This window comes from Alligator mississippiensis, chromosome 5 (genome assembly GCF_030867095.1).
Source record: "Alligator mississippiensis isolate rAllMis1 chromosome 5, rAllMis1, whole genome shotgun sequence".
In the NCBI taxonomy this organism is placed as follows: domain Eukaryota; kingdom Metazoa; phylum Chordata; order Crocodylia; family Alligatoridae; genus Alligator; species Alligator mississippiensis.
The window spans coordinates 55,506,313-55,524,718 of NC_081828.1; the positions used below are offsets into that span (position 1 = coordinate 55,506,313).

At 39.6% G+C, this 18,406-nt stretch overlaps 2 protein-coding genes across 8 annotated transcripts in view; one reads left to right on the forward strand and one right to left on the reverse strand.

Moving 5' to 3' along the window:
* RNF2 (ring finger protein 2) overlaps positions 1-10,440 on the forward strand; it is a 47,461-nt gene extending 37,021 nt beyond the window's left edge. For 4 of the 6 annotated variants that reach the window (XM_019500199.2, XM_019500198.2, XM_019500196.2 and 1 more), the window contains 6 exons: positions 1,965-2,053; positions 2,825-2,985; positions 4,514-4,729; positions 6,229-6,501; positions 6,682-6,853; positions 7,486-10,440. In XM_019500199.2, the coding sequence (XP_019355744.1) occupies positions 1,967-2,053; positions 2,825-2,985; positions 4,514-4,729; positions 6,229-6,501; positions 6,682-6,853; positions 7,486-7,587 (1,011 nt within the window). In that variant the 5' untranslated portion in view covers positions 1,965-1,966 and the 3' untranslated portion in view covers positions 7,588-10,440. Of the gene's footprint in view, positions 1-1,963; positions 2,054-2,824; positions 3,128-4,513; positions 4,730-6,228; positions 6,502-6,681; positions 6,854-7,485 lie in introns of those variants that run through there. The other 2 variants (XM_019500201.1, XM_019500200.2) reach the window with 2 other exon arrangements.
* A 2,315-nt stretch (positions 10,441-12,755) lies between these two features.
* TRMT1L (tRNA methyltransferase 1 like) overlaps positions 12,756-18,406 on the reverse strand; it is a 32,537-nt gene continuing 26,886 nt past the window's right edge. For both annotated transcript variants that reach the window (XM_006267566.4, XM_014596035.3), the window contains exons 13-16: positions 18,238-18,404; positions 17,457-17,516; positions 16,780-16,906; positions 12,756-16,308 (exon numbers count right to left, since the gene is read on the reverse strand). In XM_006267566.4, the coding sequence (XP_006267628.3) occupies positions 15,987-16,308; positions 16,780-16,906; positions 17,457-17,516; positions 18,238-18,404 (676 nt within the window). In that variant the 3' untranslated portion in view covers positions 12,756-15,986. The remainder of the gene's footprint in view (positions 16,309-16,779; positions 16,907-17,456; positions 17,517-18,237; positions 18,405-18,406) is intronic.

The following is an 18,406-nucleotide window of genomic DNA, read 5'->3' on the forward strand; positions in this document are numbered from 1 at the left end:
GGGAGTGGAGCAATGGCTGCGGTAGGCAGGAGGAAGAGGCAGTGGGCAGGCACGTGGAGTGCAGCGACAGCTGGATGGGAGCATAGGACCCGTGCTGCTGCACTGGGGCCGGGGCCAGCACCAGCGGGGCCCAGAGTGGGGCAGCAGGAGCATGGGGGCCAGGCTGTGCTGCTCAGACAGGGAGAGGAGGGAGCCCGCTTGTCTCCATAGAGCCCTTGCCAGCCTGGATCCTGTGCTCCTTCTGCCCTGCTCTGGGCCCTGTTGGTGCTGGCCTTGATGCACTAGTGTGGGCCCTGTACCCCCCACCTGGCTGTCCCTGCACTCCATGCACCCGCTTGCTGCCCCCCACTTTCTGCAGCCAGTTTCCTGATTTCTCTCCCCGGCCTGCTGGCTGGCACCACATGGTTCCCAGCTGCAGTGCTGGGACCAAAGGAGCCAGCTCGGCTGGCCCCGAGGACTGGGGCAATTACCACAGTCCTCCTCTGCCTCCCTCTCCCACTCCTCCGTTATCTGTATTTCCCTTGGTGCAGGGAGGCAGGACCAGTCTTGGGCCAGAAGCTCCTGCTAGGCAGAGGCTTCTGGCTGGAGCTCAAGGGTGGGGTGGAGCTGGGCTGGACTTGGTGCTGTGGCTGTTTTGTTCTGTCTCTGGCTCCCCCTGGTTCCTACTGCCTCTGGCTCCTGTCATCTTTGACAGGCAGCCAGGTGCAGATAATTATTAATTTTCTAAATTTTTTAGGGGCCCTGCAGCCTGGACAGAATGGCCTGGTGGGGCAAATCCAGCCCGCAGGCTGTATTTTGCCTGCCTGTTATAGAAGGATTTATGGTTCTATTTCTAGTCTATGCTGTATTCTTTTTGAAGGTACACTTTGTTCAAGAGCTAAAAAGTAATTACGAATACTAAAATGAATTACTAGTTACTAGTACTACCCAAGAGAAATTAAGAATAGTACTAAGAATAGTCTTATTATTACATATCTGAGCAGTGTTCCTCTCCTTACCTTGCCACAAGGACACAAAAAAAAGAAGGAATTTTGTAGAATTTGCAGATTCGCTGGAATCTGACGGCTGCACTGTGACCATTTCTGCTATGACTTGGACCTTGCCACCCTAGCCTCCACTTTGCAGTGTTGATGAGATTTATCATGGCTAATTCTGTGTACTTTCTGTACAAATTATAAGATCAGGATAAATCTACTGAAGGCATTTGACTAACGCTGATAATAGCAATTGTGGCCTACAGATAGAAACCTCCTAAATATCCCTCAACCCCAATTAGTCTTACCTAGCCCCCCCTGACAAATACTCATCCATTTGTGGCAAGGTTTTTGATTTTTTGAACTTGCTACAAATGGAAATTCTATTGTAATGTATTTGTGGGGAAGGGAAAAGGCAGAAGCATATTTTAGCCCTACAGGAATACTGACATTGGAAAGCAGAGGTTTTCTGGGGGCAGTTTGGATGGTAGCAATTCATACTTGCTCAACCGTGTGTTCATACACAGAAGATGCCTGTATTTGTGAGATGCTGATTATGTGTACCTATTTTATGCTGTATTTTCTGGGTGTTATGATTTTTTTTTTTTTTAGTGTTGGTACTGTACCTTAGCAAACTTGATATTGTTTTGTCACAAAATGTGCTTAAGGGATACCCCCCGTTGTATTTTTATGGCTCTGGTAAAAAGAACACAAACGTATGTGCCTAACTGAGAGTGGTATTTGGTTGTTTGTTATGATGCCACTTCCAGTTCCTGGGAATGGAATTTTTTATGATGCTGCTTTGTCCTGGGTTTCTGTTTTACTAGATTAAAAAGCTCAAATTTATCTGCAGGGAATGTGGAGAATGCTGTTTCTAGAAAAATGCCAAATCAGCATCACCTGTGTAAAGGGGAAGGAATGGGCCTTAGTAAGATGCACTTTATTTTGTGGCTGTTCATGCATAATCTGTTTCTCTCTCCTTTGTTCTAGTCATGTCTCAGGCTGTGCAGACAAATGGGACTCAACCTTTAAGCAAAACATGGGAACTCAGTTTGTACGAATTGCAGAGGACACCCCAGGTAATACAAGACAGAAAGTTAACTTCATGGAAGTGTCTTCCATGAAAATAAGTTATAATACCTTTCTGTATAAATTACAAGAGTTCTAGTTCAAGTGTGAGGTTAGTATTTTTTTTGTACGACTGTAGTTAAAATGCATCATTTTCTATTTGAAAAGGTAGAATATTAAAAAATACAGGCATCGCAAATTGTTTCATTATTAGAAATATGTATCCATGTGGCTTCTTTTGCTTTAAAGGTATTTCCTATTCTCTGAGTAGGGACCTACCCAAATCGAGAAGGCAGGCAGCCAATTTCATGGGGCCAGCTGCCATTTTCACAAATGTATTGCAGTGGGGGCCCCCCCATGCCTCTTGCCCAGGGGTCCCACTGACCCTGCCCCTCACTGTTGATTGGTGGAGAGAGGCAGGGCCACATACCAGGCAGCCCTGTCAGCAAATCAGCAGAGAGGGGTAGGGGTGGCAGCCATTGTGGCTGCTCCCCTTCTTACAGGCAGTCCTCCTCTCCCCTTCTCCCTGATGGGCTGCACAGCCAGGCCAAAGTGGCCACAAGGACTGCTGGCTCCCACTGGGCAGCCATTTTATTTTTAGTATGTTATTTTTTCTTCGTTTTTTTTTTTTTCTTAAATCCCTGCGGATTTCATGGACGATGCCCAATTTCGCAATTCCTGAGAAATTGTGAATTGAGTAGGTCCCTATCTAAGAGTCTCTCTCTAAAAATAACCACACAGTATTTTTAAGGAATATATCTGAAATATCATTTCAATTTTAGGAAGCAATAACTGATGGCCTGGAAATAGTGGTGTCACCTAGGAGCCTACACAGTGAACTAATGTGTCCCATTTGCTTGGATATGCTGAAAAACACCATGACAACAAAAGAATGCCTGCATCGTTTCTGTGCTGACTGTATCATTACAGCCCTCAGGAGCGGGTATGTAAGAAACAATACACGTGCAAAACTCTTTTCCTTATTCCAGAGCAGCGAGGATGATGATTTAGAATCAAAAAGAGCCAATGAGGCTGCTGGAGTTCTTGTGTGTTGAGGTACCACTAGCATATTTCAAGAAACCGAGGTACGCTACATACCGTTCCATGTGCATGATATGCTTCCAATATTATTTTGCAATTTAAGCGTTTGTTCTGCTGTAGTAGTCCAGATGTTGTGGAGGCAATATACAGATTCCTTCACTGTCTCATGCAAGGTAACAGTAAGGTCTTGGGTAAGAAATAGAAAAAAGCCTAACTGGGATTAGAAAAACAAACTGCATTACATCACTTACAAAAATGAACTGAGCTCTGAGAGTGGAACCTTTTCCAATCTCTAACTAGTAGTGTAAGCAACCACAAAAGTGTCTTTTTATGTCTAGGGTATTTAATAACTTGTTGGGGGTGGGGTTAAATTTATCTTGCAATTGCTGATTTTTAGTCGATTATTAATGGTAACTGCCATGACCTGCCCTGATTGGTTGCATTTGATGTCTGTACTATTTTTGTGCCTTGATTCAGAATTCCATGATTAAGCTTAAGAAAAATGGTATCTGGAGGAAATGTACTGTTCTGGAAGAAATTTAACATTCCTGTCCTGGGTAAGAAGAGCTACAGGTGCACAAATAGATTCGTGTATGATCTGCAAATAGACTCCAATGTATCCTGAAAGGGAAATGAGAAAATAATCAAGGGATAAAGATTTTAATTCATTATTAAATGAAGTGGAACATGCAATGGAAAGTGCTAGAGTGGTCTCCATTGTATAACTTGATTTTAGTTAATAGTCAGAATAATATGTAAGCCAGTCAATTAATGGTAAAACTATTAGTGACAGAAAAGGAGTCTCTGTGAGGGAGGCCTTCCTTCCACTGGAGGTGAAAAAAGCACACTGTTAACTTGAGTTGGCTAAAGTGAGGTAAAACTATACTAAAGATCAAAATAGGTTACAATTTTCATGTGGAAAATGGCATTCACATCTTCCCTAAGATGCTTTCTCCTATTAAGAACATACCTTTTCCTTGTGAAAACAGCTTGAGAGGCTATAGGACAGGGTTCCCCAGCCTGTGATCTGAGACCCTTAGACACCACTCACGGCCATAAGGACATGTTGCTTTGCACAGATTAACAGGTTTGTAGTAAGTAGGACCATGGAACTCTTAAATACGTATATAAGATAATTTAAATAAACCGTAACTATTTCTAGGACAATTATTTTAAAGACTTTTCAGAAAGAAGAAAACTAATTTGCTTTTTCCCAGGCAGAGTGGGGGAGAAGCAAATGTAAAACCTACCTGGACCTATCAAAGGCACAGGCAGAAGGGTCTATTCTGTAAGATGCTAATGAGATGCTGGCTGTGGACAGTAAGTTGCAAGGAAAGTGGTGCGACAAAATGTGGCAGTACAATCAGAACCCTTGGTTACAGGTATGGGTAATGATTATCACTGTTTCCTTTTCTTCTCTTTTTGTTTAGAAACAAAGAGTGTCCTACTTGTCGTAAAAAGCTTGTTTCTAAAAGATCTCTGAGACCAGACCCAAATTTTGATGCGCTCATCAGTAAAATTTACCCAAGTCGGGATGAATATGAGGCCCATCAAGAAAGAGTGTTAGCAAGGATCAGCAAACATAATAATCAGCAAGCTCTGAGCCACAGCATTGAGGAAGGTCTAAAGATTCAGGCCATGAACAGGTATGGAGTCATCCTGAGTCCAGTTATTCTTCACATAATGGGAACTTAAGATTCAAAGTAAATTTACATCACAAAAACTTGACAACTTTCAAGGCTGCAAAAAGTTAAACTTCCAACCTTTAACCTGCAAAATTCCTGTGTTGATTTTCCACGCCTTCCATGATGACAGAATGACAGGACATGCAAACCAGTGCTTGTGTGTGAAGCATGGACATCAAAACAGTATCGCAATAAATGTCTAGGATGAATATTACTAAAAGAACAGACATCACAATATATTTTTGATCCCATATAGTATAATACAGTAAACCTGTAGCAAAGATTCACCTTAACATGATGTGTCTTAAGACTGCCCCAAGGTATATCCAGATGTTAGAATACAGAGTTCTTCTTTGAAGACTCATTTATTAAGTACCCAAGTTTATTGGTCCTTTGGTCCCTTAAAATATATTTACATTCTAACTTTTGCATGTTTAGATAAACCTGCCTAGCAAAATTCCACTTGACCACTACAAAGGGTTGTTTTCTGTTGGGTAAATAGACTGTTAGGAGCTTTTCATAGTCCATCATGGGAGAAAGTGCACAAATAGGTCTTATGCTTGGGCTTGGCCTCTTTAATGACAACTTTCTCTGAGTCTTGCAAATTATACATAGTATAATGTAAACTAAACAAGAAATATTTTATGTAAATTACATAAGGGCATAGGGTGCTTACTCCTTTCATTGTGGAACAAAGATGATTCTTTCACAGGTCTTGAAACAACTAAGATGATGGTTTTCATTGGGTTAACATTTAGGTAAAGTATTAAGTACAGAATGACATAAATTGTATTAATAGTTTATATACTGTATTATAAAATATGCTAATATTAAATGCTTAGCACTTTGAAACAGTACAGAGCCTTGAGTTAGCTGAATTTTCATATCTGTCTCAAATTTGGTCGTAGAGATGCATTAATCTGAGATCTAATATAAACCCTGTAGTTCTTTAAAACAACATAACTCCACCTAAATGTATGTGGTTGGGTGAGGGAAGGATGGGCTATAACATTTTTACAGAAGAATCTGAAGCCTTGGATAAAAAGAAGAGCTGTGTTTACAAGAAACTGAGGCTACAATGAATATCTAGAAAACATAAGCTGATAATACCTAGGGTTTTAGAACTCATGTTTTTAAAACAAACCTGTTCATGTCTCTGAGTACAAAAGAAAGCAAATCTCTTCAAAACTTCACTGCTGATCATATTAGAATACTTAATAACTTATGAAAAAATTTAATGTTAATGGAAAATTATGTATCAGAAACATACTGCTGAAGATGTAATGTTATCACTAGAAAATTTTGATGCCTTTTGACTATAATTGCTGTAGCATACGATTGAAAAAACTGTACTTTAGAAATACCATAATGAGCCAACAGATCAAAATTTAACAAGTCCTTTGAATTCTGAATACCGATTTGGCTGATGAAGTCATATTTGTTTAAATATGTATCCTTAGGCTACAGAGAGGGAAGAAACAACAAATCGAGAATGGCAGTGGAGCAGAAGATAATGGTGACAGTTCACACTGCAGCAATGCTTCAACACACAGCAATCAAGAAGCAGGGCCTAGTAACAAAAGGACCAAAACATCTGATGATTCTGGCCTAGAATTGGACAATAACAATACAACTGTGGCAATAGACCCAGTAATGGATGGTGCTAGTGAAATCGAGCTAGTCTTCAGGCCCCACCCTACACTCATGGAGAATGATGACAGTGCACAGACTAGGTGAGTGCCTTCAACATGTCAGTTATATCTTACAGCTGCTCTTCAAGGAGCTGAAATTGCAGACTCTCTTTACAGGTGTCACAGGCTAAAGTAGACAAACTTAAATCATTTTATTGCCTGTTCTTTTTGCTGCAGAACCGACTCAAATGTGCTGTGCATCTCTTATTGCTACTGTTGCAGGTATATAAAGACCTCAGGTAATGCTACTGTTGATCACTTGTCCAAGTACTTAGCTGTCAGATTGGCCTTGGAGGAACTTCGCAGCAAAGGAGAGACAAATCAGATGAATCTTGACACTGCCAGTGAGAAGCAGTACACCATATACATTGCTACAGCCAATGGCCAATTCACGGTGAGTAGATCTTCTGCCTAATTCAGAAAAAGCTGTAGTATTTTTGGGTCTAAGTCTGAGGTAGAATAGATTGGTTTGATTTCAAATCCTATAGTGTTTGGCTGAGGTTCTTTCTGTATTTGACACATCAGTTGCATACAAATCCTATTTTTAAAGAATGGGACACCCTGGGATGGTGTTTGCTAGCAGTTCTAGTGGACTACTCTATATTTGTGTGTGAGAGAAAAATTACATATAGTTATAGTAATATAACACTTATACAATCTTTATCAAGAACATTCAAACATAACTACAGGTTGTCCTAGAAAGGAAGCAGAGACATCCACAAGGTATATGTATAACTGTCCCTTGCCCAGGTTTATGTTTGGGTTGATGAACCACATTTCACTTCATATATATTTTTTTACAATCAGCAGAATCTCTGAACCTTTCTTCATTGGCATTAGTAAGACTAGCAGGAATGTAAAGTAGGTAGTACTTAATTCAGGACTGTTCTGACCTATTTCAGATGCCAATGGTTTTTTTTACTTGTTTTGAACACACTGTGCCTGAAGTACTGTATTTGTATAAACTTGCTTTATGTCAACATAGAGCTGTTCTTCACGCTTGTTTGATGCCTTCTCCTCCTCTAGGTATTAAATGGTTCCTTTTCCTTGGAGCTTGTCAGTGAGAAGTACTGGAAGGTGAACAAACCCATGGAACTCTACTACGCACCAACAAAGGAACATAAATAAGCTTTGCAAAAAGTCTTTGAGCTGGGACTCTTTTTATAGCTATGGTTTCTTAATATTAAGGAGGCACCACCATTATTTTATGGACAATAAGTGGGATGTCTTCAGACTCCTTTATGAACATACTGTACTTATTAATATGATTAGACAGTGTTCTGGGTTTTATTTTTAATTTAATTTTTTTCCAGGAGATTGAATGACCTTTTGTGATTCATTCCATTGTTAATGATGTGCTTGCTTGTTTGTTTGTTCCCAATGCATGATATTGAAGCAGAAGTTCCTTTTGGAATCTCTTAATCTAGTCTAGGAAAGTCTGTAGGTCTGTTAATATCCTTGACACAAAGCAGCCCCTTCAAAGTATTGAACGTTGGGAGGGGGTGTTCAAAAGGAATCTAAACTAGTAGTAAATAGTGGGGAGTATGCTTTGAATGTAGTGGTTTACTAATCACTATCGCTATAAAAGATGTTGGAGAATTGATGATGATATTTCTAAGTAACAGTATGCCACTTTTGGCTCTAAAGTATTTACTATCGTAATCATACCATGGCAGCTGGGCATGTTTGGTAATTTATTAACGTTCTTGTGAACCAATATGAAGACTTAGGGGAAGAAGTTCTGACACTTTAAGAAAAAAAATCTTGTTGCTTAGTGGGATTTATACACTAGTATTTTTTTTTTTAGTGCAAAGTGTTTTCCTGGACAGAACATCCCAATCTTTGTATACATTCTCATTTCCAGTCTGGTTTCTGTGGCAGAATTCTACTGTGCATATGAGCTTAACTGTGTAATTGACAATTCCTAAATTCTGGTATATCCAATATAATGACAGGTTTTACTGGGAAGAGACATTCCTGTATTCTCTTTTGGAAATCTCCTAATTAGCAGTAAATCCTCTGTATAATTTCCAGTGTACTGGTGGTGTAATGCACAATGGTGGAGAGGAAGCTCTATAAAAGAGTCATTCCAGTCATGATCGATAGCTGTGTTTCAGCTTTGATAGGGAGAACTGCTTAAACCATAAGCTGCTCTGAGTATTCTTTTTTTTATTTAGCCACAGCATTAACAAATGTGGCTTAGCACTTTTGGAAGAAAATGTTAGTACTTGACAAGTTTACCACTTAGTGTCTTAGATTAAATGTTTAAAACTTGACAGTAAGCCACTGTGTAAGATTTTTGCAGCTACTGTTTATCTGCATGTTAGGCCTCTGACAGATATTAATTTAAAAGCACGACAGGATATGATCTTAACAATGCAGGCATGGTTAGGATATGTGGTTTTTTTTGTTTGTTTGTTTGTTTTTTAATTTAATTTTTTTTTTTAAGGGATCAGATCTCAATTGTGCCCTACTTATAAGTGGAGGGGGAGCCTGGGATCATGATCCAAGGTTTCCCCGTGGACTGGCAAGTTGAAAGCCAGGTGCCTGACATTCTCCTGATTGTTAGCTTGATTGGGACCACACTGAGGCTTGAACTGGCCCCGGTGCTGTTCTGTCTAGCTGACAATTGGCTGATTATTGGCTGGCAGGGACCACACATGGGCCAGTTTGACCCCAAGGGAGTCCTAACCCTGCCACACATTACATTTAAGTGTGTTGAAAACCAGCCACAAAAAGTATTACTTGTGTAAGATTTTTGTGGCTAGCTTCCTTTTTTGTGGTGCCATTAAGTGGCCAGGTTACAATTTAAGAAGCAATTAACAGGTTAATCGCGTCTTAAGTATAACATCTGCCAGGAGCTTTGAACAGTGTTTCTTTTCCTGGCATGAACCCTATTTACACCTACTGGAAATACTTTGCTAACATTAAGGCAAACTCAGTACTAGGGGGAAGTAACAACAATAATATTCTCTTTGGCTCTAAGGCTTATCAATGCAGCCTTCTTGTCTTTGTGGTTTAGAATCTAGAAGGGAAAAGACTCTGCTCTAGTAGGTGAGGAGTGCTCTACTTCAACCAAGTGCGTATTGTCCTTCCTTCATGCCCTACTTGCAGTCAAGATGAATGAGCTTCTAGTGTTTGGGACATTTAACTCTTTCATATCCTTTTGTTTTTCTTGGGAAGGAACAAACCTTCCGTTATTTTGTCAGTCAAGTCTAACATTTGTAAATATACATCCATTTGACTGCTTTTTGAGTCAATTTCATCTCTGTGTTAGAAATCCATAGGTTTATTGAATAACTTCTTTTCCTTTCGTATCTGAAATGTTTTTATAACTTTTGTAGTCTGTGCCATGGAACTGAAATTTTCAAACACCAAAACTGAGGGGGAAGGCAGGAGTTTTTATTTTAAAATACTCTCTTCATTACTTTTTGGTGTAATGTTCTGTTTTATAGATTGCTAGTGCATGTCCACTAAATATAATCCTGGTTTTTTGTGATATAAATGCTTAGATTTTATGGGGAAACTTCTAGGTTAGTTGCAGCAGAACAACAAATTCCTATTGTGATATCTAAGATAATGTTCAGCCCTTTAAGCTAAAGATCTGTTTGTGAAGCTAAGCCGTGTCTGTCTCTGGAATGTGTCTGTCTCTTTGTCTGCAGTTTAAAAAAAAAACGTGAGAGAATGTGAAGCCTTTTTATTTTCTTGTCATAGTGAATTTACTAAATATTTATGTTCTTTAAATATATATAATGTAGGTGTTTTGATTAAACCATTGATTGCACTGTGACTTTTTTAGTGCTATAAATAATTTTAATTTTTCAGAACAACTTTCATACGCCTTCTGGTTTAAAAACTACATCCTTTTTTGTTATGCTATACTTGTTAGGTATGGTAACTTGAACAGTTACAGCATCTGAAACTAAAGTCATACCTAATGTCTCACATTTTAATAATAAAGCAAAAATGCTGTGAACATAATACTTTTATCCAGCTTTCTACTCTCTAGTCCGTAAAAGAAAATTTCTTGCATTATAAATTTACCTTTATAGCCTAACATTGTCTTAATACAGGGGTGTCAAAAATGGCCTACAGACCTGTACCACTAGGCCAGCAGCACTACCTGCCACAATGCAGCACAAACTGAGTCAGCTGAATGTACTGTGGAATGCATTTGGCATGGGCTGCATACAGCACAGGGTAGGTCTGGGGCATGTAGCACCTACACTGGACCACCCCTGCATGCTGGATCCAGGCCCTGTCCAGATCAGGCCCATAGACCAGCCCTGCGTGCCAGATCCATTGCATGGGCCCAGCCTGGCATAGACACCGTCAGCGGCACGCACCCTAGACCACCACCCATGTTGAATGTAGCATGCAACACATAGCATATATACCAGAATGGCCCCCTCTGCCACCTATAGGGCTGGGGTGTGCTGCAAGCAGCACTTGGGCATCATTTGGCATATGAGGCCAGTCTGTAGGCCCAGTCCTTGGGCATCTGTAGGCTGGACTGGGCCTACAGACTGGCTCCATACCCCCCATTTGGCCCAGAAGGCCAAATGAATTTGACACAGCTGGTCTAACACTATTGCATCAGCAGCTTTCTAGAGGGAGAAAGCTGTCTCTGGTTCAGAGATCGGATTTTGGTTTCTCATATAGCTACAGCTTGATTAATCAATTGCTGTGATGCTTTAGGATCAAGTTCTTTAATGGGTCTGACAGATTCAGTGCTAACAGAGGGACCTGAACTTAAGCCTGATGTGCTCATAGGCAGGAGCTTGTGTTATTTTTCACACATCTGAGACATAACTGTCAAGACTAAATCAAACTACTTCAGCCACGAAGCTTGAAATCATTAAGCTGAGTTTACTGGTGATAAGTTTACAGTTTAATTGTTTAATAGTGTGTTTGACTTCTTTGGAAGAATAAGAATGACTGGAAAAGAATGACTGAAAAGTTGTAAGTCCATATCCATCAGAGATTACTTAAGTAGCACATGCTTCCATTTTCTTATAACTGTTTAAAAGCAGGAAACTAGTTCCTTCCTCTTTCATTCAACATGCTGCTTTTCTTTTTGGTTATCATAACTCTCTCTTTTTCATTTCCTATTTAAACCTTGTCACTTTTGAATTTGATGTAAAGGTGGGGAGCTATCCAGTGAAAAGACAACTAGTTTTGTCAATAGAGGCCATCTCTCTTCATCAGTCTTTCCCAACCAGTCTCTCAACTCGCCTTTCCTTGTATTAGTAATCTGAGACAACTGATGAATAGTATAAGGGTAAGTATCCTTGAGGTCCATTTACAAGTACTACACAAGAGATATTGTCCAACTAGCTCATCCAGTTTTTCCCCTTTTCCACATGAAGAATCTTGCTCTGAATGTATTTAGCACATGCACTGGAATAAGTAAGAGCAGGAACTTAAGACATTGCTTTGTTCATGTCTCTATCACTTACACTGTATACCACAGAATTCTGCTTTTGTTCTCCAGGATATTGAACGTCTGATGATAGACCAAGATAAGTTTGGTCAGCGGTACTCCTAACAGCTCTGATCATCTAGGTGTATGTTAGCTTTCCTTACATTATGTTCTCTGTATTGTAGTTGTACCTGTGAATCTTAAAGAAAAACAATTTTTAAACTGAAGGAATAGTAGAGAGCCAAGAGCTAGCCAATGGTTAATTTTAGGTTTTGTTCTCTCATTTGTTCCAATTTTTAAAACTAACATCTCTCCACCATTTCCCTGTTTCTGCTTCTCTAAGAAAAACTGCTGCATGAGGGTAGGAGGCAGCAGAGGGAAGAAACTAACGTCAGAACAATATTAAACATACTAGCCAATTGCAGGCCAATAATGATGGGGGGTGGGGGGGGACTGGGATGGAGTGCCGCCACTTAACACCCCATGCTACCGCTGTTCTGCCTCTTGCAGGGAGGGGGCAGGGGAGGCGATGCCAGCCACCCTCTGTCCAGTCCTCGGTGTGGCTTCAGAATAATGGCGGTGCTCCTCCATGCTTGGAGCACTCTGGCTGTTTCTGTCAGCCAATCAGAGTGCAAATAAAGTGTGACAGACAGACTTTTCTATAATATTATAATTCTAGCTTCTGGACAGAGAAGATTTAATAATTTATTTTTTAGCTGAGAAAACTAAAGGCTACCCCATGCTTTCTCAATGTGTTTGGTAGATCAGTGTTCCTTGCAGCTCATTACAGCCTTACCCCTCCTTTCCATGTTACACAAAGCCCCCTAAGTTGTTACAGCATAATGAAACAAAATGCATGAGAAACATCCAGAAGTCTGTATTGAATTTTATTGATTTTTAATCAATTCACACAAACTGGGCTCTTAGGTTTTCCCATGCACTTCCAACTGCTGATGTGTGTGTGCTTAAAATAAATGGAATCCAAATCTGTTTGTAATTACTTTTGACTACATTGATTTAGTCCAAGTACTAAAACACTGAGATTTGGTATAATTTTATCTAAAGCCAGCCACTTCTCTGAATTTCCATTTTCTTTTGAGAGACAAGTATTTTTTACATCTTTTACTGGACCAACTATGTAGAAAGAGCTGTTGGCCAAGCCCCCTTTTTCAGGTCCAGAACGTGGTTATACCAAATGCTATAACACTCCAACGCAACTACATTTTCTTTCATAATATGACATTGAGGCAAGGAGAATCAGCAGTTAACTTTAAAATATAGGCGTAGCACAAAATTTGTTCTTCAGATACCTTGCACCTTGTTAGCTTCTTTTCTTAAACTTACTTCCAGCCTCCCTTAAGCTTCTGACGTTGTAAAATTATATCCAACAGAATTATTAGTTTGTGAGCTCATAAACTCTTCATAGTAATGCAATTTAAGAGTTGTGTTCTGAGTTGTGTTCTATAACTAGAACTTTTAATTATCTCAAGTATCCATTAAATAATTCTATCTGTTCAGTAATTCTAGACTACTGAAAATATGCTAGCATGTTGTCTTCTTCAGTTGTGCAGAAGAGACATCTCCATGAGGAAAATGAGAAGGGATGACTTTTTCACAAGCACTTGTGTTGCTCCTTTTGGGACAAGGCAGAGCTGACTTGCTTGTCCTGACAGTAGCTTGTAAAAACTACTACTTCCATTGCAGCGATTCAGTGGCTCCATAGGCTATATGTTGCCAACCTCTGTCCTATTCTATACTTCCTAATTGTCACAGAGTGCTGCAATGAAGTTGTGCAGTAAACTGTGACATCACTTACCCTCACTTTAGCAGTGGGCTAGGATATTTTCTAGTTAAAAAAGGCAAGGAAGGAGAGGAAAGAATAATTGATAAAGTAGGTTTTCTTTTGGGCCTTGAGAAACTTCCTTTCATGGATTTTCAGGACAGAAGCCCTCACTTTCTCTCCTTTGGCTGCAGTCTCACTGAAGCAGGCCCAGAAATAAATGAACCTGCTTCAGCATTTAATGCTGTCCTTGAAAGAATTGTCTTTTATGTAAGCACCCAAAGCAAGGGTGAGTGGGGAGCAAGGGAGAACCTAAGATTAAGCTTTAAAGGCTGCTTCTGGATGTAATTAAGATCTTACCATTCCAGGTATACAGAATTTACCTTTTGGCCTTCACTTTAATGAATAGGAAAAGTGAACTTTATAGTGCTAATAACCATTCTAGGCAACCTGTCTTAATTCAGAACACTGAAGAAAAAAAATTCCTTGCTGTTACTGACATCCTCAATTAAATAGTTTGATGCTGATTGCTGTAAGGGAATAACAATGCAGTAGGTACTTCTACTATAATTGGAATTGATTTTTTTCCTAATGCTTAGTATGAACACATGGGTGTGAATGTTCCAATAGACAACTGAGTTCAAACTCACCAACCTGAAAAACTTGATTTTTTTCCTGATTCGGACTTGAGAATCTCTTTATCATTTGTGGAATTTTCTTAGTTTGTGTTTTCTTTAGCACGTGGGAATCAAACTTGCCCTGGGCAAGATCTGTACTGTAGAGCTCCTCATAGACCAGTTCCAGATGTGGAAGTAGTGGGACCAGCGATGGAGACAGTGGCACAAGCAGAACCGTGGCAGCCTAGCCCTTCCTCATCCCCTGCCACTAGCAGCCATGCTCAATGAAGAATCCTAGAGCAGCTCCCACCTCTAAATTCCCTGGTCTGCCAGGAATACCCTGGTCTGGAGGAAATGGCTGTGTGTGCTTGATGTCCCTGCTTTAGCACAGTCCATGGATGCTAAATAGTACATCTCAAGAATATGTACTATTTCCATCCCTCCCCCCATACATATTACTTATTCATGATTGATTTCTGCTCCCCCACCCATTAGATACAGTGATGTATGGAACTGTTCCAAAGGAAGTGCCTTGTGACAGGACTAGAGAGAGAGTCTGCAAAACTCACCACTAAAACTGAAACATTTATACTCGCTGGGTGGGGGAAGATCCTGTTTGAAATGCAGAATGAAGTACGTCCCAGAACCAGGAGGAGAGAAACTAGCACAGAAGCCTTAAGGGTTTTAAGAAGAAGAAAAAAAATCAAGGCTCAAGATTTGTTTGTTGGACTGGAGTAATGCTATATATTTAAGGAAACCAGAAATGACTATTTACCAAACACAATGTCTTTTCAACATATTCAGCAAAAGATACTTCTAGCAGTGAAGAGAAAAAACTATGTTTATGACTTGTAAAAGGAAATTCACAAGCAAGCTAATTTAGAGAATTTTGTGATAAATGAACTGACCTATACAAAGGTGCTAACTTAATCAAACTGTACCACTTTGAATACAGGATTCCCATGTTAAATCCTACTGACCTGACCATTTCTCAGTGCCTTGTTTCCAGTGATTGTCCAGATTCTCTGAACAGAAAAACAGCTGCCTAAAGTGACAAATCTGTCCACTGAAAACTTGCTTTGTAGCTAAATATAAAAATTTCAAACAGTAAAAAAGGTTGTAGGCTTCATTTCCCCTCTCCACTTGTGTTTACTCTTTTTGGCTAGAAGCAAAGCATAGCAGATGGCTCGGAGTGCCAAATTAAGCTTGCTATCTAGCAGTAAAATTAGTCTATCAACACTTTCTGACTCATTAAAATTAGTGCTGCATTTTATTCTGCAGCATTCTGGTGTCTTCATAAGACAGTGTCTTGTAAAATTCTAACTGGATAAGCTGCAGGAATGACTGTCCCTTTCATACTTAAATTATTCTACAAACACTCACAAAATTGCTTAAGACTTTTGGCCCCTTCTTTTCTGAACACTGCACTAGGAGTGTGAATAAGGCTTTAAAAAGATTTGAGGTTAGTCATGAAGTCCCACAGTTTGAAAACAGAAAGTGGAATATAAAAAGGTAAATAGCCCTCCAATCTCGTTCCTGACTAACTGTAAATTGACCACACCTACTGTGATCAATCACCAATGTTGCTACTTAATTTGAAAATGTGTTCGCACATTAAAGTACCTGGCAAACAAATCCTTCCAGTGCTGTTTGGTAAAAACCACTGCCTTGTTGCAAAACTCTAAAATTCTGAATTCAAAACATACAGTTAATTGCTTTCAGCAGCAGTAATATCATTGGAATTGTCATCTTTTGTCAACAAGGTGCTGGCTCCTGATTTATCATCTGTGACTTCGGTATTTCCTGATTTGTCATCTACTGAAGCGTGGACATAGTCCCCAGACTGGGCATCTTCAGTTGACTGGACAGGGCCTTCTGCCTGTCCTCCAGTGTAAGTGGGAGTGCTGTACTTTACAAGGATAGATTTAAATTGCGCCAAGGGTGCATTTGTACGAACTCCCATAGGATCAAAATGGGTTCGACTTACTCGATATCCAGCTTGGGACAGATACTGTAAGAATTTGTTTAACCTGAAAAATGAATTGGTTATCATAGGTTAGTCTCTTTCAAGTTAAGGTGTGGACAGAAGTAGCTTTTGCAATGTTTTAAAAGGTCTTATTTTAGCCCTGGGACATATGAATAGCCCCTACAGTAGGCTCTGCCCCACCCCCCCAGTGGTATGCTTCAAAGTTTACAAATGCAGCCATGGCTCTACCCAAGGGACACTCCAAGGGACTACAGAGACCTATAGCTTTGCTTCCAACTCCCCACACCAGGGCTGTACCTCTCCTGTGCCTCCTGGCACAAATCCCTGAACCTCACTTCAAGAGATATTATTTTGGAATGTCTGAGCCACTTTTGAAACATTTCCAGGGCCACGTACAACTGGCCCTTTCAAGTGTTTCAAAGAAATTTGAAATATTTCAGTTATCACTGCTGTCTGCACCCTTTATTACATATATTTTGATAAAAATGCAAATTGGAATTTGACTGTTCCTTACTTTGGCATATTCATTCCTTTGATACTGTGCCTATGGATGTTATAATAAAAGGCAGGGTGTTCAGCATTGCTCTCAGCCTTTTGTCGTTTTGTTGCGTTTCGAATCATTTCATTACTTTTTCTTTTACCTGAAACAAGGAACATGCCAGTGAGGGTAAGTAAGGAAAACCCTGCACCCACAGATGCAATGAGTGGTCTGAAAGCTCAAGTCTCTAAAAATTAAAGTACAACATTTATGGGGGGAAAAAAAAAAAGAAAAAAAACCTCTATATGTTTTCCTTAGAACTGGTAAGCCTTGTCAAATGAAGCCTTGTCTAATTTAAAGCTTTCTGTTGCAAGGTTTTCTGTAACTAACATCTCCATAGGAGGGAAGTGCTGCAGAGGTATGTTAGACTTCCTTTGTAAAGCCAGTATTAGTTCTTTGCTGTTTCCCAGGAAACATTATGGATAAAGCTAAAATATTTGTAAAAAGAATTCATTAATCTTCACTGAAGATGAATCACACATTCATTTAAAAAAAAACAACAAAAAAAAACTGGGGAAATCTCAAGCTGCTGTCAGAATGGCTTACATAACTATAATACCGCTACATCTTCCACCTTATCAATGGTTTATCGTCTAACAAGCACAAAAGGTCTGCATGCAGTCATAACACATACGTTCAAATGAACTACATACCATGTACCACAAAGTAGTCAGTTGAAGTATCTGGTGTTTTAATAAATACACCACACTCTTCTAGAATACAACAAAGTCAGAATTAAAGCTGAACTATGACAAAACAAAACAAAAACTTTAAAAGTTGTTTTTATATATAAAGCATTGAAAGGAACAACCCTAAGCTCTTCAGCCTTGGGCAAAGTTGTAAGAGTGATATAATCAAGAGGACAGGTAATGGGTTTGCGAAGCTTTCACTACCAGCTTGTCGAATATGAACTGGCATTAGTCAAGCTTGTAGCATCTTTTCTGTTCTTATTAGAAAAGTATACTACAGATTGTAGTCTTGTCAGAGAATCCCAGGACTAGGGAAGCATGAAGACTAGACTTCCTTCTCAAAAAAAAAAAAAAAAAAAGAGGAACCATCCAGGTAAGGCTTTGGTACACTGAAGAGCAAATGTATTCGTTCAGTTTAAACATCTAAAAAACTGTCAAATGTGGCACCAGATGCCAGTACTATATTTACTCAACACAGGATTTTTCCCTGCTGCTCAAGACATCTGTCAAAGTTTACCACCCTTCTTCCAGTATTCCCTAATATCAGATAGTTAGAGGAAGTAACCGCCTCATAACATGGCACAGTTACTGTTCAATGCTGTCTATGGCACCAGGAACATCTTCACGACCTTTTCTAGTGCACAGTATTAGTTCTTAGTGCTAATAAAAACAAGTGAGTGGCTTTATGTCTAAAAAGCCTACAACTGCAACAGTTCTTTGTAAGCAACTTGTCATCTTATCTTACCTTGCTTGTTCTGGCTTGTAGGACCATGGATTGAAAACTGTTTTAGAGTTGTACATTCTGCTTCACAGATTAATGTTTTTAGAAGTGGCTGAATCTCATCTAAGCCATGCTGAACAGCTTCAAACAGCATTCTTCTGAGGAATCCAGTATTAAAGAGGGACCCTGACCT